Source organism: Siniperca chuatsi, linkage group LG16 (genome assembly GCF_020085105.1).
Source record: "Siniperca chuatsi isolate FFG_IHB_CAS linkage group LG16, ASM2008510v1, whole genome shotgun sequence".
In the NCBI taxonomy this organism is placed as follows: domain Eukaryota; kingdom Metazoa; phylum Chordata; class Actinopteri; order Centrarchiformes; family Sinipercidae; genus Siniperca; species Siniperca chuatsi.
Window position 1 is genome coordinate 22,270,786 of NC_058057.1, and position 25,003 is coordinate 22,295,788.

At 39.0% G+C, this 25,003-nt stretch overlaps 1 protein-coding gene across 10 annotated transcripts in view; it reads left to right on the forward strand.

Moving 5' to 3' along the window:
• The first annotated feature begins 661 nt into the window (after positions 1-661).
• The window catches only part of dtnba (dystrobrevin, beta a), a 34,154-nt gene continuing 9,812 nt past the window's right edge, over positions 662-25,003 (forward strand). For 2 of the 10 annotated variants that reach the window (XM_044168698.1, XM_044168700.1), the window contains exons 1-15: positions 663-910; positions 8,139-8,189; positions 12,840-12,931; positions 13,294-13,374; positions 13,804-14,017; positions 14,217-14,302; positions 15,193-15,347; positions 15,552-15,651; positions 16,197-16,363; positions 18,150-18,274; positions 19,775-19,846; positions 21,589-21,666; positions 22,568-22,655; positions 22,898-22,977; positions 23,615-23,728. In XM_044168698.1, coding sequence (XP_044024633.1) covers positions 12,841-12,931; positions 13,294-13,374; positions 13,804-14,017; positions 14,217-14,302; positions 15,193-15,347; positions 15,552-15,651; positions 16,197-16,363; positions 18,150-18,274; positions 19,775-19,846; positions 21,589-21,666; positions 22,568-22,655; positions 22,898-22,977; positions 23,615-23,728 — 1,451 coding nt within the window. In that variant the 5' untranslated portion in view covers positions 663-910; positions 8,139-8,189; position 12,840. Of the gene's footprint in view, positions 911-3,157; positions 3,222-5,972; positions 6,190-8,138; positions 8,190-12,839; positions 12,932-13,293; positions 13,375-13,803; positions 14,018-14,216; positions 14,303-15,192; positions 15,348-15,551; positions 15,652-16,196; positions 16,364-18,149; positions 18,275-19,774; positions 19,847-21,588; positions 21,667-22,567; positions 22,656-22,897; positions 22,978-23,614; positions 23,729-25,003 lie in introns of those variants that run through there. The other 8 variants (XM_044168697.1, XM_044168701.1, XM_044168694.1 and 5 more) reach the window with 8 other exon arrangements.

Genomic DNA, 25,003 nt, shown 5'->3' on the forward strand with positions numbered 1-25,003 from the left:
ATGTAAAGTTGTAATATGTAGAGAATGCTAACTGGTAGCCTAATTAAAGCTGTCAAATAAATGTAGTGTAGTAAAAAGTATTATGTCCCTCTTTAATGTAGTGGAGTATAAAGTAAGATAAAATGGAAATACTCAAGTAAAGTACAAGTAGCCTACCAAAAAACTGTACGTTACAGTACTTGTAAAGTTCAGTAAGTACAGTAAATTTACTTTACCACCACTGAAAGTAGGCTATCCTCAAATTTAATTTGGCTGTAAAAGTACTTGAGTAAATGTACTTTGATACTTTTCAACTTAGCAAGCTTTAAACGGCAGTTGAAATATCCATCCATCTTTATCTTTTCAGAGGAGTTAAGCTAGCATAAAAAATAGCATAAAACTTGTTTTTTCCCGCTTCATGGATGCGGTTATTATGACGTTTAAGAGAGAACGTTAACCGTTGGAAGTTGTAACGGTTAAAACAGCTAATAACGTAACCGATTGTCCTTCCTGTGTGAAGTGAACGACATTTTTGGCATTAAAAAGAAGTTAGTTACTGTTGAACCATGCTAAAACTGTACAATTATATGGCAAGTAAGTATTATGTTGGGTTTTGTGTCAGCCGCATACACCGTTCACTGTCACCGGGGAGGGGGCAGGACGGACCGAAGAGAGGAGTGACTTTCTTTCAAAAATAGTACACTTCACCACGGCAGCAACCGGTACAGCAGCGGGCGGGTACGGAGGGTGTGAACCATGGCTCGCTACGGAAATAAATAAATAACGGGACCGGGACGATATTATTTAAACCAAAGAGGAAGCGGATATATCCAGAGAGAAGAAACTGGGTTACAGCTAGCTAAAGTCAGTGCCACACGTTTCATTGTTGATGTTGGTATTTGGCCACGAATACCTGCCGAAAATTGTCCCGGTGAGTAGACATCGTCTCACATAGTTCTGTTAAGGGATATAGCATTGTCACAAAGGCATAAGTTTAGGGTTTGGGTGATGTAAGTCTAACTTTCGATGTAAAATTGCATCCGAGTTTGGAGAGAGTGAGTTCAAGAACACATTAATTCGGGGGAACAAGGTGAACAGGGAGTTAAACTTTTCTGCAATATGGCCGCTTAGATGTCACACAGCTTCCCAGAAGTAGGCAGAACTAAAACGAGCTTTGACTCAAGTCTTTGAAATTCACGGGGGCTCAAAGTGTCCACTGAAGACCGCTGAAATACTGTACTTTAAAAAAGGTCTAATGCGGTGTCCCTCCATGTCTTCAGTGTTGTAGTAGACTTAAGTCATGCCCACTTTTCAAATCAAAACTACTATTGGTGTTAGACCTGTACGTAGTAGTGCTGTTCTCGTCTATGGGAGGAACGTTATTCCATTCAAAAACATGGCACATTTACGTTACCTGACTTATGGCCAAACATACAGGCTTTGTGGCACATAAGTTAATACTTTTTTGAAATCGTTAGTGTCCACTGTGAAATTCGGCAAACTATATGTTAAGTCTCTCTGATTAAGGCTTAGTGGCATGCATGCATATACAAGTAAAATGCAACAAGCTGAATGGAAACATATGTAAGTTAACTAGTAAGAATGTTATAATAAGGGTGCCAGTGTTAGGGCTAGGGCTCCTTTCATCTGGCCAGTTGGGGGAAAGGACATGGTTTAATGAATCATAATGAATCATCAGCAATGTCGTGAATCATTATATCTGACCTGTGGGGTCAGCTTAAGTGATTTATCACACCACAGCCTGCCAAAAGGTGTTATCAGGAGACTGCCAAATCAGCCCCACCACCATCCCCCCACCCTTACACCCCCAAAAATGTGTTTAGAGCATATATTTAAAGTGCAGATACCAAAACAGTATAAAAACAGGGTAAGCTCTACTTGTCGTTCACATAAGCTGTTTTGGAAGCAGATTTCTGTTGGAAATTTGAATTTCTGATCCTACAAACTGTAAATATCCAGGGGTGCAGATATATATCACGGTACCTGTACTTCTAACGGTTTGTTTACTGCGTCAGTATGACAGTAGAAGAAAAGAGAATACAACTGGATTTTTTGTGTTTATTCACGATATTTGTTTTTTTAACATATGTGCTGAGATATCTGTGCTAATATTGTCCTCCAATATTGGTTGGCCGGTTTATTGTCAGGCTCTAGTTAATAAATCATTTAAAACTCTTTAATTCTTTGCATTTTTCTGTCCAAGTAGGCACATTTAGTGCACCTCTCTCTCTCTCATTGAATATTTGATCCCTAAAGGTTGACTACTCAAATTATATTTTGTTTTTGTGATTATACACCAAACCAGATTTCATATTATATTCTGCTTTCTGTATCCCAATTAAAATTCAAAATATAGTTGTTTTTCTCTTTCAGCAACTAGTTATTTTAACAGTTAAAAAGTACACATTACACCATCAACCAAGCAGCTCTTTATTTATTTCTTTGTTTTAAAGATCAAACAGTCAAATAATGGTCAAGTTCATTAACTATCAGTGCAATTATAGGCTGTGACAGAAACATGTGGTAGATCAAAAACACAAATAGTGTATTTTTAAGTGCATCCTGTCAGGTTGCAGCTTTTTCCAAGCTGTTGATGTCTGTGGAGGAAAACAGAGGAAGAGAGACCACGGTAACTGATGGGCTGTGTCCCAAACTGTCCCCTGAGGGTCTTTACCTTTTCCCTGGTAGATGCATATTGTATACTTCAACCGAGCAGTGGGCGATTTGTTTACATTTTTAACAGGGAAAAATGAGAGAGCAAAACGTGAATTAACTGACCCACTTTTACTGGCACCCACCACCCTGCACATGATAACCAGGTATTAAAAAAAAAAGAAATAAATAATGTGTGTATCCTATTTTCCCCAAACACGTTTTTAACAAACTTAGTATTTACCTGCAGAGAATCCTTCATGGTTTCTTCACACCAGACTTCATAACATTTCATCTCTGTGTCTCCATATGGAAAGATTTTAGGTGTTGTTGAGTTACAGTAGCGCTGATTGTGTTGCTGTCTCCACTGTGGGTGAAGAGATAATAGCGGTGAGGGTGAAACCTATGATTAGAAGAACAGTCATTCCTATCCAGCGTCTAGTTTATATAATTTCTCAAGAGTTAAATTATAGTGAAATTTAAGTATTCCTCATTTTGCACGTAGGAGCAGTTGGATGGCCCTCCAAAACTCCTGGGAACTTCAGAGCTCTCTACTTGTTTACTGTTTGGTATGTTTGATGCCTCTAAGTTAATGCTCGGATAGCTTGCAGAAATACAAGTGTAATGACTGCTAGTTAACGAGTTTTGTCATTGATTAATAGTAAGTTTGTTTAACTGCTTGTTTTGAATTCCTGTAATGGTTTTCAGTCAACTAACAGCTTGGTGACTAAATCTATGGGAATCCAGTACTTGGATTACTGCTGCTACCTCACAAGAATGATATGACTTTTTAAAATTTTCTCGCTCAAGAACAAAGAATAGATAAAAGCAAATTGAGTATTTTGTGTGATGAAGGGTTGAGTTGAATTTGGGGATCTTCCAACCCCTGAAATCTTTCATATAAACTTGCAGGCTGGTTGCACGTATTGTAGAATATTTCAGGCAAGTTCAATATCGCACAATCAAACATTTCTACTCTGTTATGCACTCAGTAGACAGTAGACACCACTTTCACTTCCTATCTCTTTTTCTTTGTGTTTCTCTCGTACTCTCTTCCTGTCTCTTTCACCATATCAGTTTCTCACTCTTTACTTCCTGACAACTTCTTAGTACATCTTGATTTCTCTTTGCGTTTTTTCTTCATATCTTCCGTTCCTGCTGTGTTTCTCTCCTTCTCTATGCATTACTCTTTCTCTCTTCATTTCATCCTCTCTTTTCTTTGCAATTGGCATGGCCGCCTTTGCAGTTCTTTACAGCTCACTGGACCACCCTCCCCCCCCAAAAGCCAGATCTGCTCAGCTTAGAGTTCTAGACTTAAGTCTAATTTGGTTCCAGCCACTGGTTTAGGGTTTGTGTAAATGGACGTGAGAGGAGTCTGATAATAGGACACGCTATGTTCACAAAAGTTACGACTGCATCGGGCATTCAGACCAAAAACGGAACTGTGTTACTAACTGTAAAACAATGCAAGGGTCTGCGTTGTTGGGGGCGTGTTGCTTCAGGTACTGGTGAGACGATGAAATACAATCCAGGAAGGCCGGTTTGAGTAATAGATCCACGAGTTTGCAGGCTTTTCAAAGCCCACTCAATTCAAAGTGGTTTAAGATATTTTTACATTTAAGATTTTTTGTGACAATCGCCAGATAAACTGTACAAATACTAACAATCTGACAAGAATGTGTGCTTACAAGCATTTGATTGGCCAATGCAGCGTCTTGCCGGATGACATTGCATTGCGCTGTGGCAAAAGTTGTGCCAGGTTCAACTTTTTTGCCAGATGACCATGAATCTTTTTGCCAAAGCTTGGCACAGATGCCCGCTGTGTCAGTGCTCATTAATTTCCCATCAAAATGAATGAGAGGAGCTGCATTTCTTCATGCACTGCTTTTGTCTGTCTTAATACGGTCTTGAAGAGCCTAAAAACAAACTTGGGTAGGTAAAGTGTTTGGGTACATCAGAATCACTCAAAATCACCTTGAGTCCAGTTCTTGTGGAAAATCTTGGCGCCACTTCAGCCTTGGTGTCATGTTTAGAAGAGGCCATCTTGGGTTTGGGTGGAATAGGAACAGGTTCTTTGGGGTTTTGGATCTATAAAAACCTCTACAACAGACTCCACCATGTCGCCACATCAGAACACACTATAACTTCTGGACCAGTCCTTCAAACACGCTTGGCATGCTAGCTGTCTGTCTTAAACGTGTAACCAGAGATGTGTTGCTTCTGTTTTTACCTGCCTGGTGACACCCCCAGGGTCGTGCCGGGTCGGTCGGGTTGTCCCTTTGTCAGCATGGGGGTCAAAGGTCAGGAGTGAGGGATTGGAGAAGCAGGGAGAGGCTTTTGCTTTCAGTTCAACCTGCCTGTAATCGGTGCAGTTGAAAGTGTTTCTCTGTGGAAAAGAGGCTCTAAGAAAATATTTGTAACCTCAGTGTGTTTTTTCTTTTTCTTTTTTTTACAAGGCTAAACCAACACACAGTCTATTGTTTTTAAATTTTACACCTTTATGCTAAGACATTCAAATATATACAGTGATTCGTTTTTTTCTACCATAACTGTATCCTTGTTGAGGTGTGAAAGCTTCTCTATTTAGACCATTGTTTTGTGTTGAAACAATTAGTCAATTTATCTCTACTTTTCTCTACTTATATAATTGTAAATTGAATATCTTTGGGTTTTGGACACTTAATTAATCTACATATTATAAAAATTATCATTAGTTGCAGCCCTACCATCATGCAACACTTTCCCAGAGTACCATTACAGCTACTACAAATACTGCTGTCCTACTAAGACATATGCATGCATTCTTGCAGCAGCATATTGGGATCAATTTGGGTTATTAAGGCCTCCAGTAATCAACCACTGTAGTCATACCAGGGCTGGATTACACTGACTGGACCAAATCCGTTTTTCTGTGAAGAGACTAACTACATTCCTCCGTCCCGTAGAAACCTCAGCTAAAATTTTCCATCTTTTTATTTAATACCTACTGACAGTTTATTTGGTCTCCATTATGCCTAAAATGTTTCAGGACATTTGAGACCGAGGCAAACCACCAGTAATGCAGTGAACTCTTCAAAATGAGCAAACTTCCAAGTTTCTCAATTTCCTGAAACCTTAACTTTTTAAAAATTAATTTAGAAAGTCGCTGCAGAGCTTTCAGTTGGATTTGTGGGTCTGGCCAACAAGCCTCATCTGTTTTGTGTGTTACAGTAAAGAGTCGTTTAGAGGATAAATAGAGCGCGTAGGTATTTCAGCGACGTCACTGTCTAAAGTTGCAGCATACTGTATATATATCCTGTACAACGCACACAGGTCCTGTCAGGGCAGATGGTGAGAATAGCGAGCAGCTGCAAATAGTAATATGGTCATGTGGCATGCATGGTGTGTGTGTGTGTGGTGTGCAGAGGGTGGTAAACACCCTCTTACCCCACTTTAGTACCCCCTCGCCTGCCTGACGCCCATTTCTGTATTGGTGTTATTGCTGTATTGCATCGTCTGTCCCACAACACTTCAGTTTGTGGATTCACCCGCAGAGCGGTGAGTCAAGTGCGGATGAATGATTTTTGGCTACAAAACCAAGCATGTAGTTTGCATGTTTTAGACTGAGAGCACCTGAAGAGAGAGAGAGAGAGAGAGAGAGCACGGTTTGTGGAAGAGATGGTGTGTGTTTGTTTTCAGGACCATTTGCCTTTTTCAGCAGGTGTTGAGCCTACAAAAGTGTGACCGCTGTTCTGATGAGATGCTGTAGTGTGTGTGTGTGTGTGTGTGTGTGTGTGTGTGTAATGCACAGGTGCACTGGTTGGGTGGTCTGCACTGATGCGGCACGCCTCTTACACACAATCACACACACACACACACACAAACACCCTGTAGTGAACAGAGAGAGAGGAAGTAAATGTTGACTGAACATCATAATATTTACCGCATGATTACTAACTGAGTATATGTGCATGTGCAGGGATGCAACTAATGATTATAATTTTCATTATTGGTTCATCTGTGGATTTTTTTTTTTTTTTTTTTTTTTTTTTTTTTTTGAGCAATTTATGAATCATTTACACTATAAAATGCCAGAAAATAGTGATAAATAGCCTGTTACTATTTCCCAGAGCCCAGGGTGACATCTTCAGATAGCATTTTCTGTCAGACTAACAGAAAGCACCAGACACTCACATTTAGAAAAATGGGAACCAGCAAATGTTTGGCATTTGTGCTTGATAAATAACTTAATGGTTTAAGTAAGTATCAAAATAGAGATTAATTTTGTGTCAGTATACTAATTGATTCATTGACTAATTGTTTCAGCCCTACTTTTGTATCTTTTTATACACCTGGGAATCATTTGAAGTATCTGATATCGGTGCCAATATGAGACTTATTAACAAAATATGCCAACCTGCTAAACACATCAGGTTTAAATAAAAATCTTTGAATAAAGAAGGACACATTTTGGTCAGTGCTCAGAAAGTATTGAAGTATCCTAGTCCGAGTCATCAACCACGCTTACTCAACAAGTATGATACTGGCGGACATTTTTACAAATACGCAAATACAGCTGAAAATATAGGGACAGGTTGACAGTTTTCAGTGTGATGATTAAGATCACGTGTGGTATTTGAGGTTGGTAACAAGACAAACAGGAACACCACATTCTTGTAACTGATATGTCAACATGTCTGGTGATAATGTGATAGCAAACAGCACATTTTAATTTGGCTATTTTAATTTTAATTTTGTGTCACTGCTTTTTGTTTTACATTTGTTGCTACTGTGGCATTTGAATTTCCATCTATAAGACAATGAAATAGGTTATTTACAGTACGTATGTGTGACATTCTCTATCTATCTTGCTTATGACGCCTGCGAACAGGATGTAAGTACCTGCCTCTTGCAGTTTGTCTTGATTGATATTAAAGCCGGATGTAGTTCACAACCAACTCTAGGTTTTTAGTGCATTCACACCCATTTGTTAAAGCTGTCTGCATGAATTCAGCTTCCTTAATGTACATCTCATGCACAGAAATATACTGCAAGTGCAGAAATATCCCATGTTTTGTGGTCATTGTATCCATGAGGTTTGAGTTAGACTGTATTTGTGGGGCAATATTTTGATTCTTTGTTGTGGGAGGATTGCTGACTGCTGCCGTGAGAGTGTGTTGAACAGAGCCTAATGACATGTCAGTGTGTGAAATCATTATATTTGTCATATTTTGTTTTGGGAGGATTTTGTTGGCACTTGGCAGCTGTAGGAATGGATGGCATCATTTACAAATGGTCATAACTTGTTTCCTGCTTTTAAAGACAATATTCAGCACATATGTCAAGAAGAACGTGGTGTTGATTGACTTTACATTTTAAATAACCTTAAATGATCCACACACGTGTAAAGCAGTAACATGAATTGACAAGCGTGACTGTAGCATTATTGTCTACAGACTGAAAATACTTTTTAAATTGTCTTTCTGTTGTCTCTGTCTCTCTGCTAGACGTCCTTTGTTGAGGTTCCTCTGTCCTGTGTGACCCCCTGACACAGAGAGGTATGACCACACACACACACACACACACACACACCATCTATATGGGGATGCAGAGGCACTGTGAGTGTAGTAAAATTGAAGAATTCAACTCTGTTTATGTTAAACCCTATCTTAAGTTAGTGGAAGACTGTTGAGTGTATCCTCTGTATTCAGAGCGGCATGTGTTGTTTGTGTGTTTGTTTCCGTAAAGCTCAGCAAATGTCAGCCATAATAAAACACCATGGTGCAACAGCAGTGTGCATCGCCACCCACGCAAACATGGAAAAGCAACACACATGCAGTCAGCTGTATATACCTCTCCACTTCCGTTCCCTTCTCTTTCTTTCTCTCCCCCTCTGTACTTTCTATAGCTGAGCTCCTAAAGAGAAGATTTTAAAGTAAATCTAAACATTTCTTTCTGCTCTGTTTAGAGCTGGAAACAAATATACATGTTCATTGCTCATGATTAAGTAATACAGTTTGTTTTGTGGACAAAGCTCTTTGCATCATTATCACCTCAACGTAAAATCCGTTTTGAATTTTACTTCCAAGGCAGCAATCATTTTGTAAGCAGTGTGGTAGTAAAGCAATTACTTTTATACCCACCCAAATAATGTAATGACTTTGTGTTTTAATTGCAGAAACAATTCAACAGTTGTCAAAACTAAAACATTTGTATTTTTAGACATGTTCGCAGCTTGGCTCAAGGGAAGGCAATGTCGGTCCAGACTGAAATATCTCGACAACTACTGGATGGATTGCCATGAAATTTGGTGACCATGTCCCCCTCATGGTGAATTGTAATAACTTTAGTGATTAACTTTTCATCTAGCGCCACCATCAGGTCAAAAATTTTATTTGTCCAATAATTTGGTTTATGACAAAACACCTGCAAAACTAATGACATTCCAAAGCCTCAGCTGTACTTTGTGTTTAGTGCTAATCAGCTAATTTTAGCATGCTAACATGCTAAACTAAAATGGTGAACATGGTAAATATTATACCTGCTAAACATCAGCATGTTAGCATTGTCATTGTGAGCATGTTAGCGTGCTGATGTTAGCATTAAGCTCATAGTACAGCCCCACAAAGCATGGCTGTAAACCCTCAGTTTTGTTTCCACCTCATTCTCCAAATCTCAAATTGAAATTGCAACGTCAGACAAACAAAAAGAAATGAAATTCCTCACCTTTTTGGTAATTTGTCATTATCATCTTAAGACTTACTTTTGACACAAAGCCCATAATCCAAAAAGCTTTAAACTTTTAATTGAGATTATAAGATAAGTAGCAAGAATTTTATCCTTTTTTAAACTTTTTGGTTTTATAAAAAAGTTAATGTAAGCCTGGAACTGCTTCAGCATGATGTTGTATGTTTATCTATTATGACCTACAATATTTCTCTCAGTCTATATTTTATTGGTCAGGTAGCTGCAGGTGCACCAGTCATTTATGAAGCAGGGACCTGGATTTGGACGTCACTTTCTAAAAACATTTTTGGATCTATTTCCTGTGACCAACCTTTGTACTTTGACCCAGTGATTGGGAAAACAGCAGCCAAGCTGTTCCAGGCTAATTATATCTAAGATGGTTTAAACCTTTCAGGGTTAAAATAGGAAGCAAACCTCACAGACCAAATGTTCCTCCATGTCAGCTATACACAGACAGACAGGGTGTAGTTATCACTAAGGCTGGAAATAACAATTTCCTCACCATGGGAGTCCACTGTGGTAACTGGTGAGACTCACAGCTCTTTTTTGGCTCTTAACATCCAATCCAAACAGCTCTTCAGTGAAATCATAATTAGTGTCAATAAAGCTTTTCAGTAGCAAGCTTTTCATTGACTCACATGCATCTACCTGTTCAGCTGCCTTCCTTTATTGCTGGATGTCCCTTATAGGAATAGTTCAGCATTTTGGGAAACAAATTCATTCGCTACAGCCAGCTTAGTTAGCATAAAGACTGGAAATGGAAAACAGCCAGCCTAGCTCTGTCCAACAGTATCAAAATCCTCCTACCAGCACCTCTAAAGCTCACTAATTAACACGATCGATGCATAAAAAGGACAATTTGCCGTTTTACAGTGGTTATCGACCTTTTTATCTAACTCTCCACCAGAAAGCCAATAAACGTATTTTCCAAAATGTTGAACTATTGCTTTAACACTTAATCATTTATTTTTATCGTCCTTTATTCAAGGACATCTTGATAATTGAGAACAGTGTTGGCAGGAGGACAAATACTCTTAAGATCGACAAGATGTCAGGGTCACCAAGTCTTGTTATTTTCCCTGTTATGAGGGAGTCAGTGTGTCCCAGTCTGCTGGTGCATTCAGATATATACATACTGTATAAAGCAAGATGCCAGTCTATGTCACTATAGGGTCAGTGCACATGAAGGTGCAAGCAGCAGAGATTCAGAGAAGCAGAAATGTTTTGTAGTTTTACCTTCATGCAAATGTCCTTGGATGTGTAGGAACGGGAACGAAGAGCAACGGATTTCAGACAAGCTGGTTGTAAGAGTTGTTGGTTAGGATGGACCCACATCGAACTGTACCTTGACCCAGACCAGCTGCATTTCCAGTGCAGATCCAGAACCACAATCCCAGTCAATCTTGTCAAGCTTTGGCATCATTATTGTTTCTGTAACATTAGATACTGGAAAGTAAAGATATTTCTAAGAAGGTATTTAAGGCTGATTAATCAATTAGTTGATCGACAGAAAATTGATCTGCAACTATTTTTCGATTCATTGTTTAATACATTTTTTTTAACATTAAATGGTTACAGCTTCTTAAATGTGAGGATTTGCTGCTTTGCTTGTTCTTGTGTGATCGTAAACTGCATATATTTGTAATTTCAAGAATAATCAGTAATGAAAATAATTGTTAGTCGCAGCACTAAAGGTATTATCGACAAAACAGAAAAACAAGCTTATTTTACTTAGCTTATTTGTCAAGCACCAGTAAACGATATAATGAGGCCTACTCTCTCTTCCTTGTAGTGTCAGAAAACAACTGGATCTGCTCAGTGCTGAATACGACTAAAAGTTATAAATCCAGTTGGAGGCAAGAGACAATTTGCCTCTTTATCCAAAAACCTGAATGCACCGTAAATAGCTGTCCTAAGTTCCTGATGTATCTGGATATTCCAGTTTTTATCAAATATGTTTAATATTGTGGTCAAGATGGGTAACATGAGACGTCCTCTGACGAAGGTTGTCTAGTGTCTCACTCAAGGGCACTCTGAAGAAGTGGGGTGACTGTCGTGACCGTTAGTTGTCGAGAGAGGACATTTGGGTTAGAAAAAAGAAAGTTACACTTGTCTCACTGGTATCAGCAGCAGCCTGTGTGTGTGTGTGTGTGTGTGTGTGTGTGTGTGTGTGTGTAAAGATGTATGGAAATGTGTGAGAGTGTTTGTCTCTGTGTGAGTGTGAGAGAGAGAGAGAGAGAGTGACTGAAAGAAAAGAGGAATCCTTCTTTTGTCTGGATGAAGCACAAAGTCTCCTGGGAAGCTTTCAAATCCTCTCTGGAATGTGTGAGTGTGTTTGCGTGCGCGCCTGCAAGTGCGGAAAATGTGTGTGTGTCAGGGGTTGGCTTGTCACCACATTTATACAAGGAATGGAAATATTTGTGTGTGTGTGTGTGTGTGTGTGTTTCAGTTTGTGGTTTAGTATAACTGTTACCATGGCGACTGATATCCTCTGGTGTTTTCTGTGTCACCTGTCAGCAGTGGTTGACTGCTAACAGTGGCTAAGTTTCTCTCTTTCTTTCTGTTACAGTCGTCCCCCACCCGTACCCTTGTTAAGTTGTCTAAATGCCGGCCTAAAGATCAGATTTCAGATCAGCCGCTCACATTATGTGTTTATTTACCAAGCACTCAACTCATCCTCTGGTGGCCCTGAATTTGACTCTGAGCCTGCCTCTAGTTTGTGTGTGTGGGTGGGCGTGCTGGTATGCATGCAGTAGACCTGTGTGTAAAATTAAAAGTTACATTTACACAGTGCCTCATTTGTCAGTGTCATAGTTGTATTTTCTGTCCGTTAAGTCACTTGTGAGGTTCCTATCTTAGGTTTATCTGAATTTTAAGTCATTTTGTTGTAAATGTTGAACAAATGACATCCACCAGAAACATGGAGAACATTACAAGAATTTATTGCTGTTGGTCTTTGAAGTCGTTGTTGACCATATTTCCTGCTAAAGACCAAAACAGAAATGCAGAGTCAACACCAAACAATGCTCATACAATCACAACGTACATGGTAGAAACATGATGGGGACTGCAGATGAAACTCTGCTAACACTGGTACAATACACCAAATAATAACAATTATATGAAAAATTTTGCATGGTCCCTTACAAATTAAATAATAAATAATAATGCCTATAATATCAAAAGCACCAACTAATGGTCTTACACCACATGGAAGCACCAGCAGCTCTGACCTCTCTGTAGGTCAACAAAAACATCCACACATGTTTTTCAGCTGCAAGAAATTGAAGCAGTCATCAGATTGATCATAGTGGGGCTGCATTATTATTTATTTGGCAAAAAAAGCATAATTTCTTTACAGGCTAAAATCTTTTCCACCTCACTGGAGCATAAAAATGTTTTTCAATACTTTGATGGAAACTCAGGTGCTGAGTTTTCCTGCTGTTTTGTGTTTTGTGCAGGATGGTGATGGAGGAGGGGGGGCAGAGAGACAGAGGGAGGGGGACTCCACCGACACCAGGAGCAGAGGGGAGACAGATCTTCGTGGAGCTTGGTGAGTGACCTTTGACCCCTAATATAAGCCTTACATAGCTGCTACAAGGCACTCAGGATGGATTTTTTTTTCCTTTTCAAGCCTTTGGCATTTCTTTGCTGCTTGTTCTGTGCTTTAAAATGCAGGAGCCCATACATCTGAAATTTAGTTTTTCACACTTAAAATAATGAGCTTTATTCTCTGTAGTGGAAAACGTTCTTAAATATATCGCTCCATCAAAAGCACTCTGAGGAAAGGAAGTTTATTCTGAGCGGCTACAGTCTGAGATTGATGAGATTGTCATAAGCCCAGAGATTTGTTCTCCATTACGGATGCATAATGACCCAGCAGAGCCTCTAAATGTCTTCTTCTTTTCGTCACAGGGGAGCAGAACTTCGATGCCATTTGTCTCTCTACATATCGAACAGCGTGCAAGCTCAGATTCATACAGAAGAAATGCAACTGTAAGTCAACTCTGGTCTCCTTCAGCATGGCAACATTAGTTATTAAGAGAATGACTTTTTAGTCTGTTGCTTCTTTTTGTGGAAATGATCTAAAATGACCATTAAGTATCGTCATGGCTCTCTAGTGCAGTTTTAAAAAACTCTTTAAATGTGTCAATGCGGAGATTTTTTTGTCAAATAAGTTTGTGATATACAAACTTGTCTATGTTACAAAAATATCTTGTGGAGGAAAATAAGATTAAAATGTCACCCTTGTCCCTTTTTAAATCAAGTTGCTTTCTGTTGACATTAGTGGAATGAATAAAAAAATACTGTCACAACTGCTTAGTTTAAATTCTTTTTAGTTTAAGAAGAGAGGAAAAGATTTAACTAAAGTAAGCTTTTTAAAATCAATATGTGTGAAGACTGTCTTGACTCCTCTCATTCCAGTACATCTGATCGACATATACAACGTGATTGAGGCGGTGCGGGACGCTGGTCTGAACGCTGTAGAGCTGAACGCCGGCATCTCTGTGACCAGACTGGAGAACTTGGTGTCCTCCCTGTTCAACCAACTCAGCAAGCGCCTGCCCACCACACATACCATCGACCCGCGAGAGAGTACCGTCCTGTTAGTCGAATTCTTACTGGCCGCCATAGACAGGTAACTACTAAGAAATCTGTGGATCCTTAAGAAGGAAAATTGTGTTTTTGGATGCTCACCTTTTCCACCTTGACATCCTGTTTAAATGTGAAACACATATCCACGTGTGATAATTTCACATGTGGTTTTTTGTAAAAGTGAGTATAACATATACTGTGCTATAGTGTCTTACGTGTTTGTGTGTGTGTGTTTGTTTCAGTGAGCCAGACAGCCGTCTGACGGTGCTGTCTGTGAAGTCGATGCTGGCCACACTGTGTGGAGGGAAACTGGTAGATAAACTCCGCTGTGAGTACCAGTCGATACCATCACGACTGACATGGAATCTGTTGCAGATCAATTATCTTACCTTTCCCAGAAATACTTTAAACATTCCCAAGAAAATGGGCATAAATTTACTGAATTCACATGTAGGCTTTGGGTGTAAACACAGAGATAGAAGTAGTGATAGCTTAACAGGAGCAAGAGTATGTGTTTTTGTATTTGTGTTTTTTGTAGTTTTTTATGTTACGGACAGAGCACTTCAAGCTCGATTTTGCAGTCGCTTGGTAGAATGTTAAATTGCCCAATGTGCAAAGCTGAAAAATCTCACAAATTAATTACATGCACATTACGCATTACAAAACTGAAATAAGAAAACAGATAAAAAACTGAAACTTGATACTGTATATTAACTGTTTCTCTACCAAACAAAAAAAGGGAAAGATGACAACGGAAGACAACAATATCATCTTCTTTCTGAATGATTTTGAATGTTCAAAAAATCATAGCTCTGAAATTTTTAATATTACTTTGCTAGCTACACTAAAAATGTGCACACCTCAGTCTTTCAGTGTGAATTTTAGCATGCATGGAGATATATACAGTATATGTCAGATATGTGCCACCTTGTGGAAAATGCAGGTCAATGCTGCTGTTTGCTCATGTTAGTTAAGCTGCTCTTTTATTAATCATGTTGTGGTGACAAGCATGTGTTCACAGAGTCACATTATGGAGACTCACCTCCCATCTGGGGACAAAAAGCTTGTCCACACAACCTTTAAAATTACGTTTAGTTTTTGGTTAAAGTCAGGGTAAGGGCTGGGGTTCAGCATGTAGTGTGGATATGGTTGTGGTTGGGGTAAGTCTTCAGGAAATTAATATAATTCAAAGCAATGCTTTCCTAATTGTATGTGTAGATGTGTTTTCTCAGGTATCTGACTCCAGCGGCGTGTTGGTACAGTCCAAGTTTGATGGTTTTCTGAGGGAGGCTCTCAAGCTGCCCACCGCTGTACATGAGGGGCCGTCCTTTGGCTATACACACACCTTAGCACGCTCATGCTTCCCACAGCAGGTACGCTCACACACCTCATCCATCTGTCCTTTATTATATAGATTTGTTTCATAGTTTATACTAAACCGGATCAACCCAATTTCTCCGCGCAGGATTATAAGAACTGAATCTGATTCTCATGGTTAATTTTTGTTTTAGGGCTTTTATTGTGACAATAGCCTCCTGAAGAGTTTTGTCTTTTTGTAATTGTTGTCATTGATGTAGAAGAGGGTGATGCTCAACATGTTCCTGGACGTCGTAGCTGACCCTCCTCAGTGTCTTGTCTGGCTGCCTCTCATGCACCGCATGGCCAACGTGGAGCATGGTACACACACACACACACACACACACACACACACACAGACATACACAAACAAATATCAGCCGGCCAATTTTATCGGTTGAAATTGACTTGCACTGCAGTAAATTGCAGCAATACATGTTTTTAATAGGCTTTGTTTTTTCAAGTTAATTTGTAAGCTATTTTTGTCCTTTTTAGTATTTTATATTTATTTTTTTAAAGGTAATTTCAATTTCCAGTAAACTTTAATGTTCAAAATTAAAATGATCTTTTACTGTCAACGTTGATAATAAAGTCTATTGTCTAACTGTAACATAAGCTGCTTCAGACATATTTTAATCACTCAGTTCTAATAAACAAGTTTAAGGCATTGCCAAAAATAAACAAATAAATATAAGCGAATGTATTAAATAATTTTCATTATTTTTTTAAATATTGGTATCAGTATTGGTCCTTTAAAAGTCAAGTTTCATCTTGGACTTTCCTGACCTTTTACTGTCGAGGGAGGCCAGCTGTGTTTTCTGATGATCCACCTGTGAGACTCTGTCTCTCTCCTTTCTCTCCTTCAGTCTGTCATCCCGTGTCATGCTCCTACTGTCGTGGCAACAGCATGATGGGCTTCCGCTATCGCTGCCTTCGTTGCCGTGGTTACCAGCTCTGCCAGAACTGCTTCTGGCGTGGCAACGCCAGCGGCTCTCATAGCAACCAGCATCAGATGAAGGAGCACTCGTCCTGGGTGAGTCACTGTGTGATTACTCATTCGTCACACCAGGGGGCACTCTGTGTGTGTGTGTGTGTGTGTGTGTGTGTGTGTGTGTGTGTGTGTGTGTGTGTGTGTGTGTGTTCTTGGTCCTCCATCTTTGTGTGGACCATTATGAATTTTAGACCTTGACAGCGGGGCACTTGGAAAGTAAGACATAACATGACATGACATTTTGTCTGGTCCTGACTTCTTCAAAGGGCTGTTTGAGGGTTAAGACTTGGTTTTAGGGTTAAGATTAGAAGTAGGATTAGTTTAAACTGATTAAAATCGAGACAATCTAGTTTAAAACAGGTTTACTATAAAAAATACACATTGTAAACACAGCAGGTCACGACAACGTGTCCAAAACTTGCAAATATCCCTCCATAAATCTGGACAGGGAGTCAGTAGCCAAATACAGGTGTATTTCCATCCAAATATTAAGTTTCTTGCTAATTATGATGTATTTTCCAAAAATCTAAATGGAAATGCCACAATCCTGTAAAATGAAAAGATTTTCCAAAAAAGTTGCTCTAGCCTGAAGGAAAAAATGTTTTCAATGAAGAAATTATGTATTAATAGATGGAAACATAGATGAATTATTCATCACCCATGCTTGGCACAATTTGTCTTATTAATGTTTCAGTTTCAGGGATAAATCTCTTTGCTAGCGCAGCTCCTGCCTGTCTAATAGAATCTTCTCATCACAGGAAACTCATCCTAATAATCCTCAGCAGACTTTACATATCATTTCCCACAGGATTCAGTTTTGGGCTATATTTGATTCTCAGTTTATCTGCTTCACTTCAGTATTGTATAGCACTGATTTTTACTGTCACACCAAGGAAACAAAGTTACATCTGCCTCTCCTTTCTGTTTGATGAGGTGTGCTGCATCCACCTGTGTTAAAAAATCAAATCAGAAACTGAAGCCAGAACTTGACAATAATTGTCTGATCTTAAATCTCTTGGCTTTAAATTGTGTAACATCAGAGAATTTATCCACACAAGATAAAATGTACAACAGGGATTAAGTTGTAAATTAGATTTACTTTTTATCACTCAGCCAACTGTTTATTTGTTTATTTATTTGCATACCTATTAGCTGTTACCAGCACAACAGCTATTCTTCCTATGGTCCAAAGAAAATAATAACTACAATAATTTCATGTGATTATGTAAATAGAATTAAGTGAAAGTTACATATGTATTCATGTACATATGCACATACATAATAAATGTACTTACATGTAAAATAGTTAAATTTAATAAAATGTTCAAATATTATACATATTATATGTATTTTCATTGCAAATATGTATTTGCATTGAGAGAAAAAACTATGAAAACATGCTGAACCTCGATCAAACTCAGTCAAATCAGTCAAAAAAGATCTAGTAACGTAGCGGACATGACATAGAAGAGCATGTTGGCGAGACTCAACAAGCCTTCCCAATCTAGCTAACCTTACCGAGATCACCTGATACCACCAAACTTTGTTCCTAAAAGGGAGAGTCCTGAAGTTGGCCAAGATAAAGACAGATTCCTCACCAAGATGTCAGGTGGTATGATTTATCTGGAGCGACTGAGGTAAACAACACAGTGATAAAATCAGGAAAGATTAGCTATTTTATCCATTCAGTTCAGTCCTGCTCTTAAATGCAGTTAACATTGCTGCAGAGCATTTCTGTTAGAAATGTCACCAAAGTCCCACCGAATGCTGAACGTTGACCTGACATCTGTGTGTGTGTGTGTGTGTGTGTGTGTGTGTGTGTGTGTAGAAGTCGCCAGCGACAAAGCTTGGCCGAGCCCTGAGCAGGACTCTGGGCTGTGTGTCATCCAGAGAGCCCCCTCATCCAATTTACCCAGAGGAACCTGAGAGGACCCTTGACCTCGCCAACATAGTGTAAGACCTCACAACACTCACGCACACTTATAATTGACCCAAGAGTTGCTAGGGAATGGTCCATTTTAAGCAAACCTATGTTACGTTTGAATGAAGAAATAGCACAGTCTTTGTCATGAAAATTTAAAGTTGAATTTATAAGGATGCAGCAACAGTCTCAATTGTTTGGGTTCAACATCAGCTAATGTAAGTTAACTTTAGCTTGACATTGCTGTGTGTCTTCTCAGCTTGTGCTTCATTTATGCTGCTTCTTAGCTATCACAGATAAACATTTACAAGAACAAGAAAACATGTTGTACCTCACTAGAATATATCCCCTTTGTATGTCCCCGTTCGACTCACTTTCAGTCAGTTTGCCTAATGATGAAGTCAATAAAGCAGCTGACTCAAGACAATCTTAAGGGATTTTAGCTAAATTCAGTTTTCCATTATCCTGTAATTACCACTCATGGACACAGGGGCCGCTGTTGAACAAAAGTTACGTAGTCTTGCAGTCAGTGGCATTGTAAATAGCACTGTTATCAAACAATATGGATGGAAACAATGTCACATGGTATTTCTAAAGTCAAGGTTACAGAAGTTACTTTTTAACTGCAAATTTCTGGGAATCATCAACAACAAAGTTTTATAAAACTGTAACACAATTTGAGCATATTAGCACAATACTGTTCCTCTGAAAGACTTTACACAATAATACTGAACTATTGCCCAGCCCTATATAGAAGTACATACAGTTAATGCTGCATAAGGCACTAGTTAATGTTCAGTCAGGCACTGGTGCAGTTGAAGGGCTTTGTAGAAGCTTTAAAGGGAAAGTTAACATTAACACAAAAAAAGGGTAACTTTTCATTACAGAAAGTGAAACATTTACTACCAAGGAGCAAACTCTTGGCTTAAAATAACATTTTGGTCCATTATCACCGGTACAGTTACATGTACACACAAAGTTCAGATAACATGGGACCTCAAAAGTCCCACCTCTATCGCCAACCACTTTGGTTGCTCCGCCCCTTTATAGTGGATCCACACTGTTTGATTTTCCAAACATCGGCAGACTGGGTCATTACAGACCTCCAAGCACTGGGCACATATTCAGACCAGCGTACAGAGACTGCACTTAGCACAGATGTGAGTATGCTTATAATGATGCTGAATCAGGTTTATTCCTCTCCCAGACTTGTATTTTTCAGAATTTCTCTTTTTTCGATTCCCTCTGGATCTGCATTTACTCTTTTTCTCGCTCTCTTTCTCTCCCTCTGGTGATCTTTGCCCTGTCTGTGTTTGCTCAGACTAGTACAATTCGCTATTGCATGATTGCACTCAAAAGCACGTGAGAGTGTGTGAGTATGTGAGTGTGAGTGAAAGAATGTGTTTTCTGACAGGCAGGCCTTTGTGTTTTAATGATTTAGTGTTGTTATCCTTACTCTGTGTTTACACTGTTGATATTGATGTGTCTAATACATTGTGTGTGTGTGTGTGTGTGTGTGTGTGTGTGTGCAGCCCCCCTCGCCCTATTGGGAACACCAGTGAGGCCATGTTGCTCTCCTCATCGGCGCCCGAGTCCTCCAAGAGGTAAAGATTGACATGAAGAGTGGAAAAATACCAGTTTAGTGTTTGTCATATTTTGTTCTGTCTGATTAGATTAGTTTAGACCATTAGATAAGACCATGGGTAATGCCTTGCTTGAGTCAACATAAATGGGGTTTTTACAACATGCTTCATTCCCTTGTTCTATTACTATTTCTTCTATACAAGCTTTACACCCATTACCAATTTCATTTTGCTGATTAGATTTTATATTTTTAATCTTATGCAGCAAATAGTAAATGATTTTTGAGGTCGAGTGTGTAACATTTAGGAGGAGCTATTGGCAGAAATGGAATACAATATTTATAAGTATGTTGTCATTAGTGTATAATCACCTGAAAATAAGAATCGTTGTGTTTTCATTACCTTTATAAGCCATTTTTATCTACAGAGGGATCGGGTCCCCTTCCATGGAGGTCGCTATGTTGCACCACCATGTTTCTACAGTAGCCCAGAACGGACAAACCAATCACTGGCTCTAGATTAGGCCTTTTGCGAACGCCAACATAGTTTCTCCTACACGCTTGGAAGGGGAGGGTGATGCAAGCAGTATTCAAATGGTTGCAAACTGTAATTTTACCACTAGATGGCACTAAATCCTAAGTACTGCTCCTTTAAGTAATTTTTCCAGCAATATTTGCCGGTTTCCCCAGTTTTAGATTTTAAATTGTGTGCATTTGCTGCTTTTCTTTGTTTTGTGTGATAGTAAATTGAATGTTTTGGGGTTTTGGACTGTTCGTCTGGTAAAACAAGACATTGGAAGACATCATGATGATGGGCATTTTGCTGTGGTGGCTGAGTGACGTCAACATGCTGCAACGCAAGAAAACACATACAGTATAAGTCCATTTCCTGTCTTTTCTGAAGGTGCAGCGCGTTGAGCTCTCTCTGTCACCGTACTTTTCATTCATTATTTTTTTATACCAAACGATTAATGTCTAATTGAAAAAACTATTGGCACATTAATCGATAATGAAAATGATTGTTAGTTGCAGCCCAAAAGTGAAGAGGGAATTAAACAGACAGCATTTATAAAGAAAAAAAACATCTTCAGCAGAAATATGTACATTAAAGATCTACAAAATGGGGTTTTCTGGATGTCTACAATACCTTTTACCTTGTCTGCTTCATGAAAAAAAACCCGACTGATTACTTAATTAATGATTTTCCAGTTTTTAGTTCCTTAGTTTTTTTAAAGTTAGACATTGAATGTCTCTTTCCATCTTGAGAAGCTTCGGAGGAATGAAAACACCAGGGACAATGATGGAAATAAGTCCAGGATTTTATCGTTCCATTCCTAACACAGTCTGATATGATGTTACTTTACAAATACATTACATTACCAAACCAAAAAAAAGAGATAATTTTCACCGTATGCAGAGTGCGCAAAATAACAGCAATACTATGTGCTGAGATATGCAAAAAGCGTAATGAAAATATGTAAGAAATGACATGTTATTGTTTGAAAATAATTAGAATATGTCATATGTGAGAACATATTATAATCTGAATAATGTAAATTCACAGCATAAATATGCAGAACAGGGGCTATGTTGACAATACTGAAACAATCTATCATATCACACATTCATACACATCCATCAAGAATACATGGCTGTCAGTGTGAAATAAAGCTGTTGGTGTAATTCCTTCAAATTGGCGAGATGGGATCATAATCAGTGTGTGATGCTGAGTGTTTATTTCCTTCCTGTTTTTCTCTCATTCAGTTTGGCAGCCGCTCAGCGTATGAACGAGGAACACGCTCTGATCGCTGCGTATGTGAATCGCCTCCAGAGCGTCCCATGGTGAGAGAGGTGCAGGGACACAGCAGGGGGTGGTTACATAAGGGAGTCAGGGAGGGTGTAACGAGGAGAGCAAGGTGCAGTACAGTTAGGCCTTGACTTACAGAAAGTGTTTCCAAATTTGATCTTGTGGTTCATCATGATTGTAGTGAAGAGCGAAGATCAAGTAAAAATAAAATCTATGTGTAAATCATCTCTCCAAGCTGTTTGTTTGCAGGTTGTGCTGTCTACTGTGTCTCCTTTAGGCCAATGATTTTGTCCACAATCAGCCCCCAGGGCAACATTTACACTCTGTAGCCAGTTACAGTTAAAACACAGAACGTCCCAACTGCTACTTCAACATCATCGATGTGTCCAGCATCCTTTTTAAATTTAATTTAATCAGTAAACAGAAGTTCGCAAATAGCCGTAGTGTAAAGCCTACATTTCCAGGGTCTGATTTTAGGGTCATGTTGCTTCTTTTTGGAGGTACTTACACTGAAAAAGTAGATTCATATTGTTTAAATATAAACGTTTTTGCATTATTGCTGGAAAGAAGCAGCAGGCCTTACATAACATCCCTTTTGTCCTCAAAGCAATCCATATTCCACTTATTGGTTGCTTTACTGTTGTTGCAGTGGTTTATGTGGGGTAGGCATGTTGCTCTACTGCTAGTTGCATAGTAGCAACATTTTCTCCTTCTAAAGGCCGTGTACATGTCTGTTTCTAGAGAGCAGAATGCACTGTAAAGTGATGTGAGTTATAGTGTAGGCTTCCATTTTTCACCTACAGTTGCTCACAGGGGACATCTGACAGATTCATACTGTATGTAAATATTTGACAACTCAAGAAGAAATTACAACAGGTTATAAAAAAAAATAAGCCATAACAGTTTTTGGCCATATAACTGTTGTCTGTGTGTCAGTAGTGTGGACAGTCCCAGCAGGCAAGATGAGGAGCACAAACTGATCGCCCGCTACACCTCCCGACTGGCAGAGACTGATGGCGCAGGAGTGAGTCAATAACACCTTGTTTTCTCACACACAGTAAACTGCAAATACATAAATACTCAATCAGGTAGTTCTATGTTACATCTACACAGAGCTCTGGCACACAGTTGTGGGTGGTCTCTCTCTGTAATTTTAAAGTAACTCTTCTAAACTAAGATCTTCTTCTGGTTGCTAAATGATAAATGATCATCCCACAGTCAGTGCAAAACCAAACAAGCTCCAGTAATTTTGTGTGTGTCTTTCAGGTGATACCTAACCGGAGCATCAACTTCGATGTGAACAAACAGAAGAGGGAGCTCATTGCTCAGCTGGAGTGCAAAAACAGGTAGAAGTGTGTCAATAGTGGATGAGTTATTAATTTCAATTCATTCCCTTTTAGTTTGATTCCAGCTTTTATAAATCAGTCACTTTGTAATTGTATTTGTGACTGTATATATGCAGTAGGATTTGAGGTGTCCCTGTCTGGTTGTTACATTTGTGTCCCTGCCCGGTTTTACCCCATGTTTAGAGAACACTGGTCTTATTTTGAGAAAAATTGTAGAAAGTATGCAACTTGTCAGCGTTTACAAAATTATACTGTTTGACACAATAATTTAAGACAAAAAAAATTTAAGTAAACTTTTTGAAAGCTTCTAAATGTTATACCCCTGCACTTATTGACAATATTAAATGATGTGGTGTGCTGAAAGAAAGGTATGTCCCTTCACAATAATCTACTGTATTTCTTATTTTCTACAATATGCGTATATGCATATGTTTGAGTTTGTTTCCCAAATGCAACTGTTTGTCAGATTTAAAGTATATTCCCTAAATCCAACAAGTACATTCCTCCAAAAAAATCTGCAAAAGCCTGCAGGTGTGTGTGTGTGTGTGTGTGTGTTTTTGCCCTGTCTTTTCACAGTCTGTTCAGTCATGTAACACTCCCCCAGCCTCAGCTGACCAGTATGTTTTTCATTTCCCAGAGAGATCTTGGCAGAGATCAAACGTCTCCGTGTAGAGCATGACGCAGCGTGCCAGGCCAGCCCGGAGAAAGGCAGCACAAACCCAACTCTGCTGGCTGAGCTTCGTCTGCTCAGGTAAACAAAGACTCCACCGTAGACCAGACTGGCCAGGAGCTGGGTAGTCTGGTCTCCTGCTGCACATATACATACGATAACAATTATTTGTTTTAACTACGACCTTGTGAGTCATTCCCACAGAAATGATTCCTCAACATCATTTTCAAATATTGTGTGCATCTTTGTCAGATTTGGCGGGAAATCTGCCGTGTTGCTTTGCAGCACAGAGGGTGAGTGCTTTATGGCAGATGGTGGAGACAGATGGTGGATTTTGTGAAAAGCCATTGTAAAAATCACTTCCAACATGTTTATGCTTTTCAGTAAAAACAAGAACTCCAAGGAAGAGGAGGCAGACGTGATATAAAGCAATAACAATTCTGCTAGTGAGATAGTTGCAGTAATGATGGTTTAAAGTGCAACGCAGAGCAGCTTTAAATCCACTGTATAGATTTGTATGATTATAGCATCTTTCAACTTATTCTGATGCTGCATGTTTTTGTTTGTAGAAAAATGAGACAATCTCAGTGAGACCTTTTTCAGTAATGCTAGTGGTAACTTTATGCATAGCTGTCAGTGTCTTTTTGGATGGAGCCACTCGGGGGCGCCAAATTCAAAAGTTTTCAAATTCACGCTTTAAGTTGTGCAAATCATAACGGAGTTTAGTTCTTTGTAAATGGTTTTGACTAGAATATTCAAAATATACTGTGATGAATGTCGGATTTTTCTTAAAGCTCTTATATTATCTGAATTGGAGGAAAATTATATGTATAACCTTAATGACACACATTAGCTAATACCCATAATTCAAGATAACTGCACTCATTTGATGGTAACTTGTTAAGTGCACACTAATTATTACCCTAAAATGACCAACTCTCCCCTCCTTCTTCACATCTCGACAGCAGATACTGTAACTATTCTTCCGATGTCATAATCAGTAATATTGCTATTTTGAGTTGGCCCAAAGTGTGACCTCTTGCAATGTGTAGTCATCTTTCCCATCACTTCCCTCCATACCACATGATAATAGTATGAAGTTTCCACCCTCTACAGTATCGGTGTATGTGTGCAGCACAGTTAGCTAGTGGTTTCGCAGACATGTTTCGGTCATATCATCGTTTTAGATCTTCTTTAAGGAGTTTGTGTATTTTTAAGCACAGATTCGGGGCAAGACATTATTGAAGAAAACCTCTAGCAAAATACCTTAAATAATACAGATAAAATAGTTATTTGGAACTGTCTGTCACCCCCACTGTTGAAGCTTTACTTTGGGATCATACTGACTCAAATCTG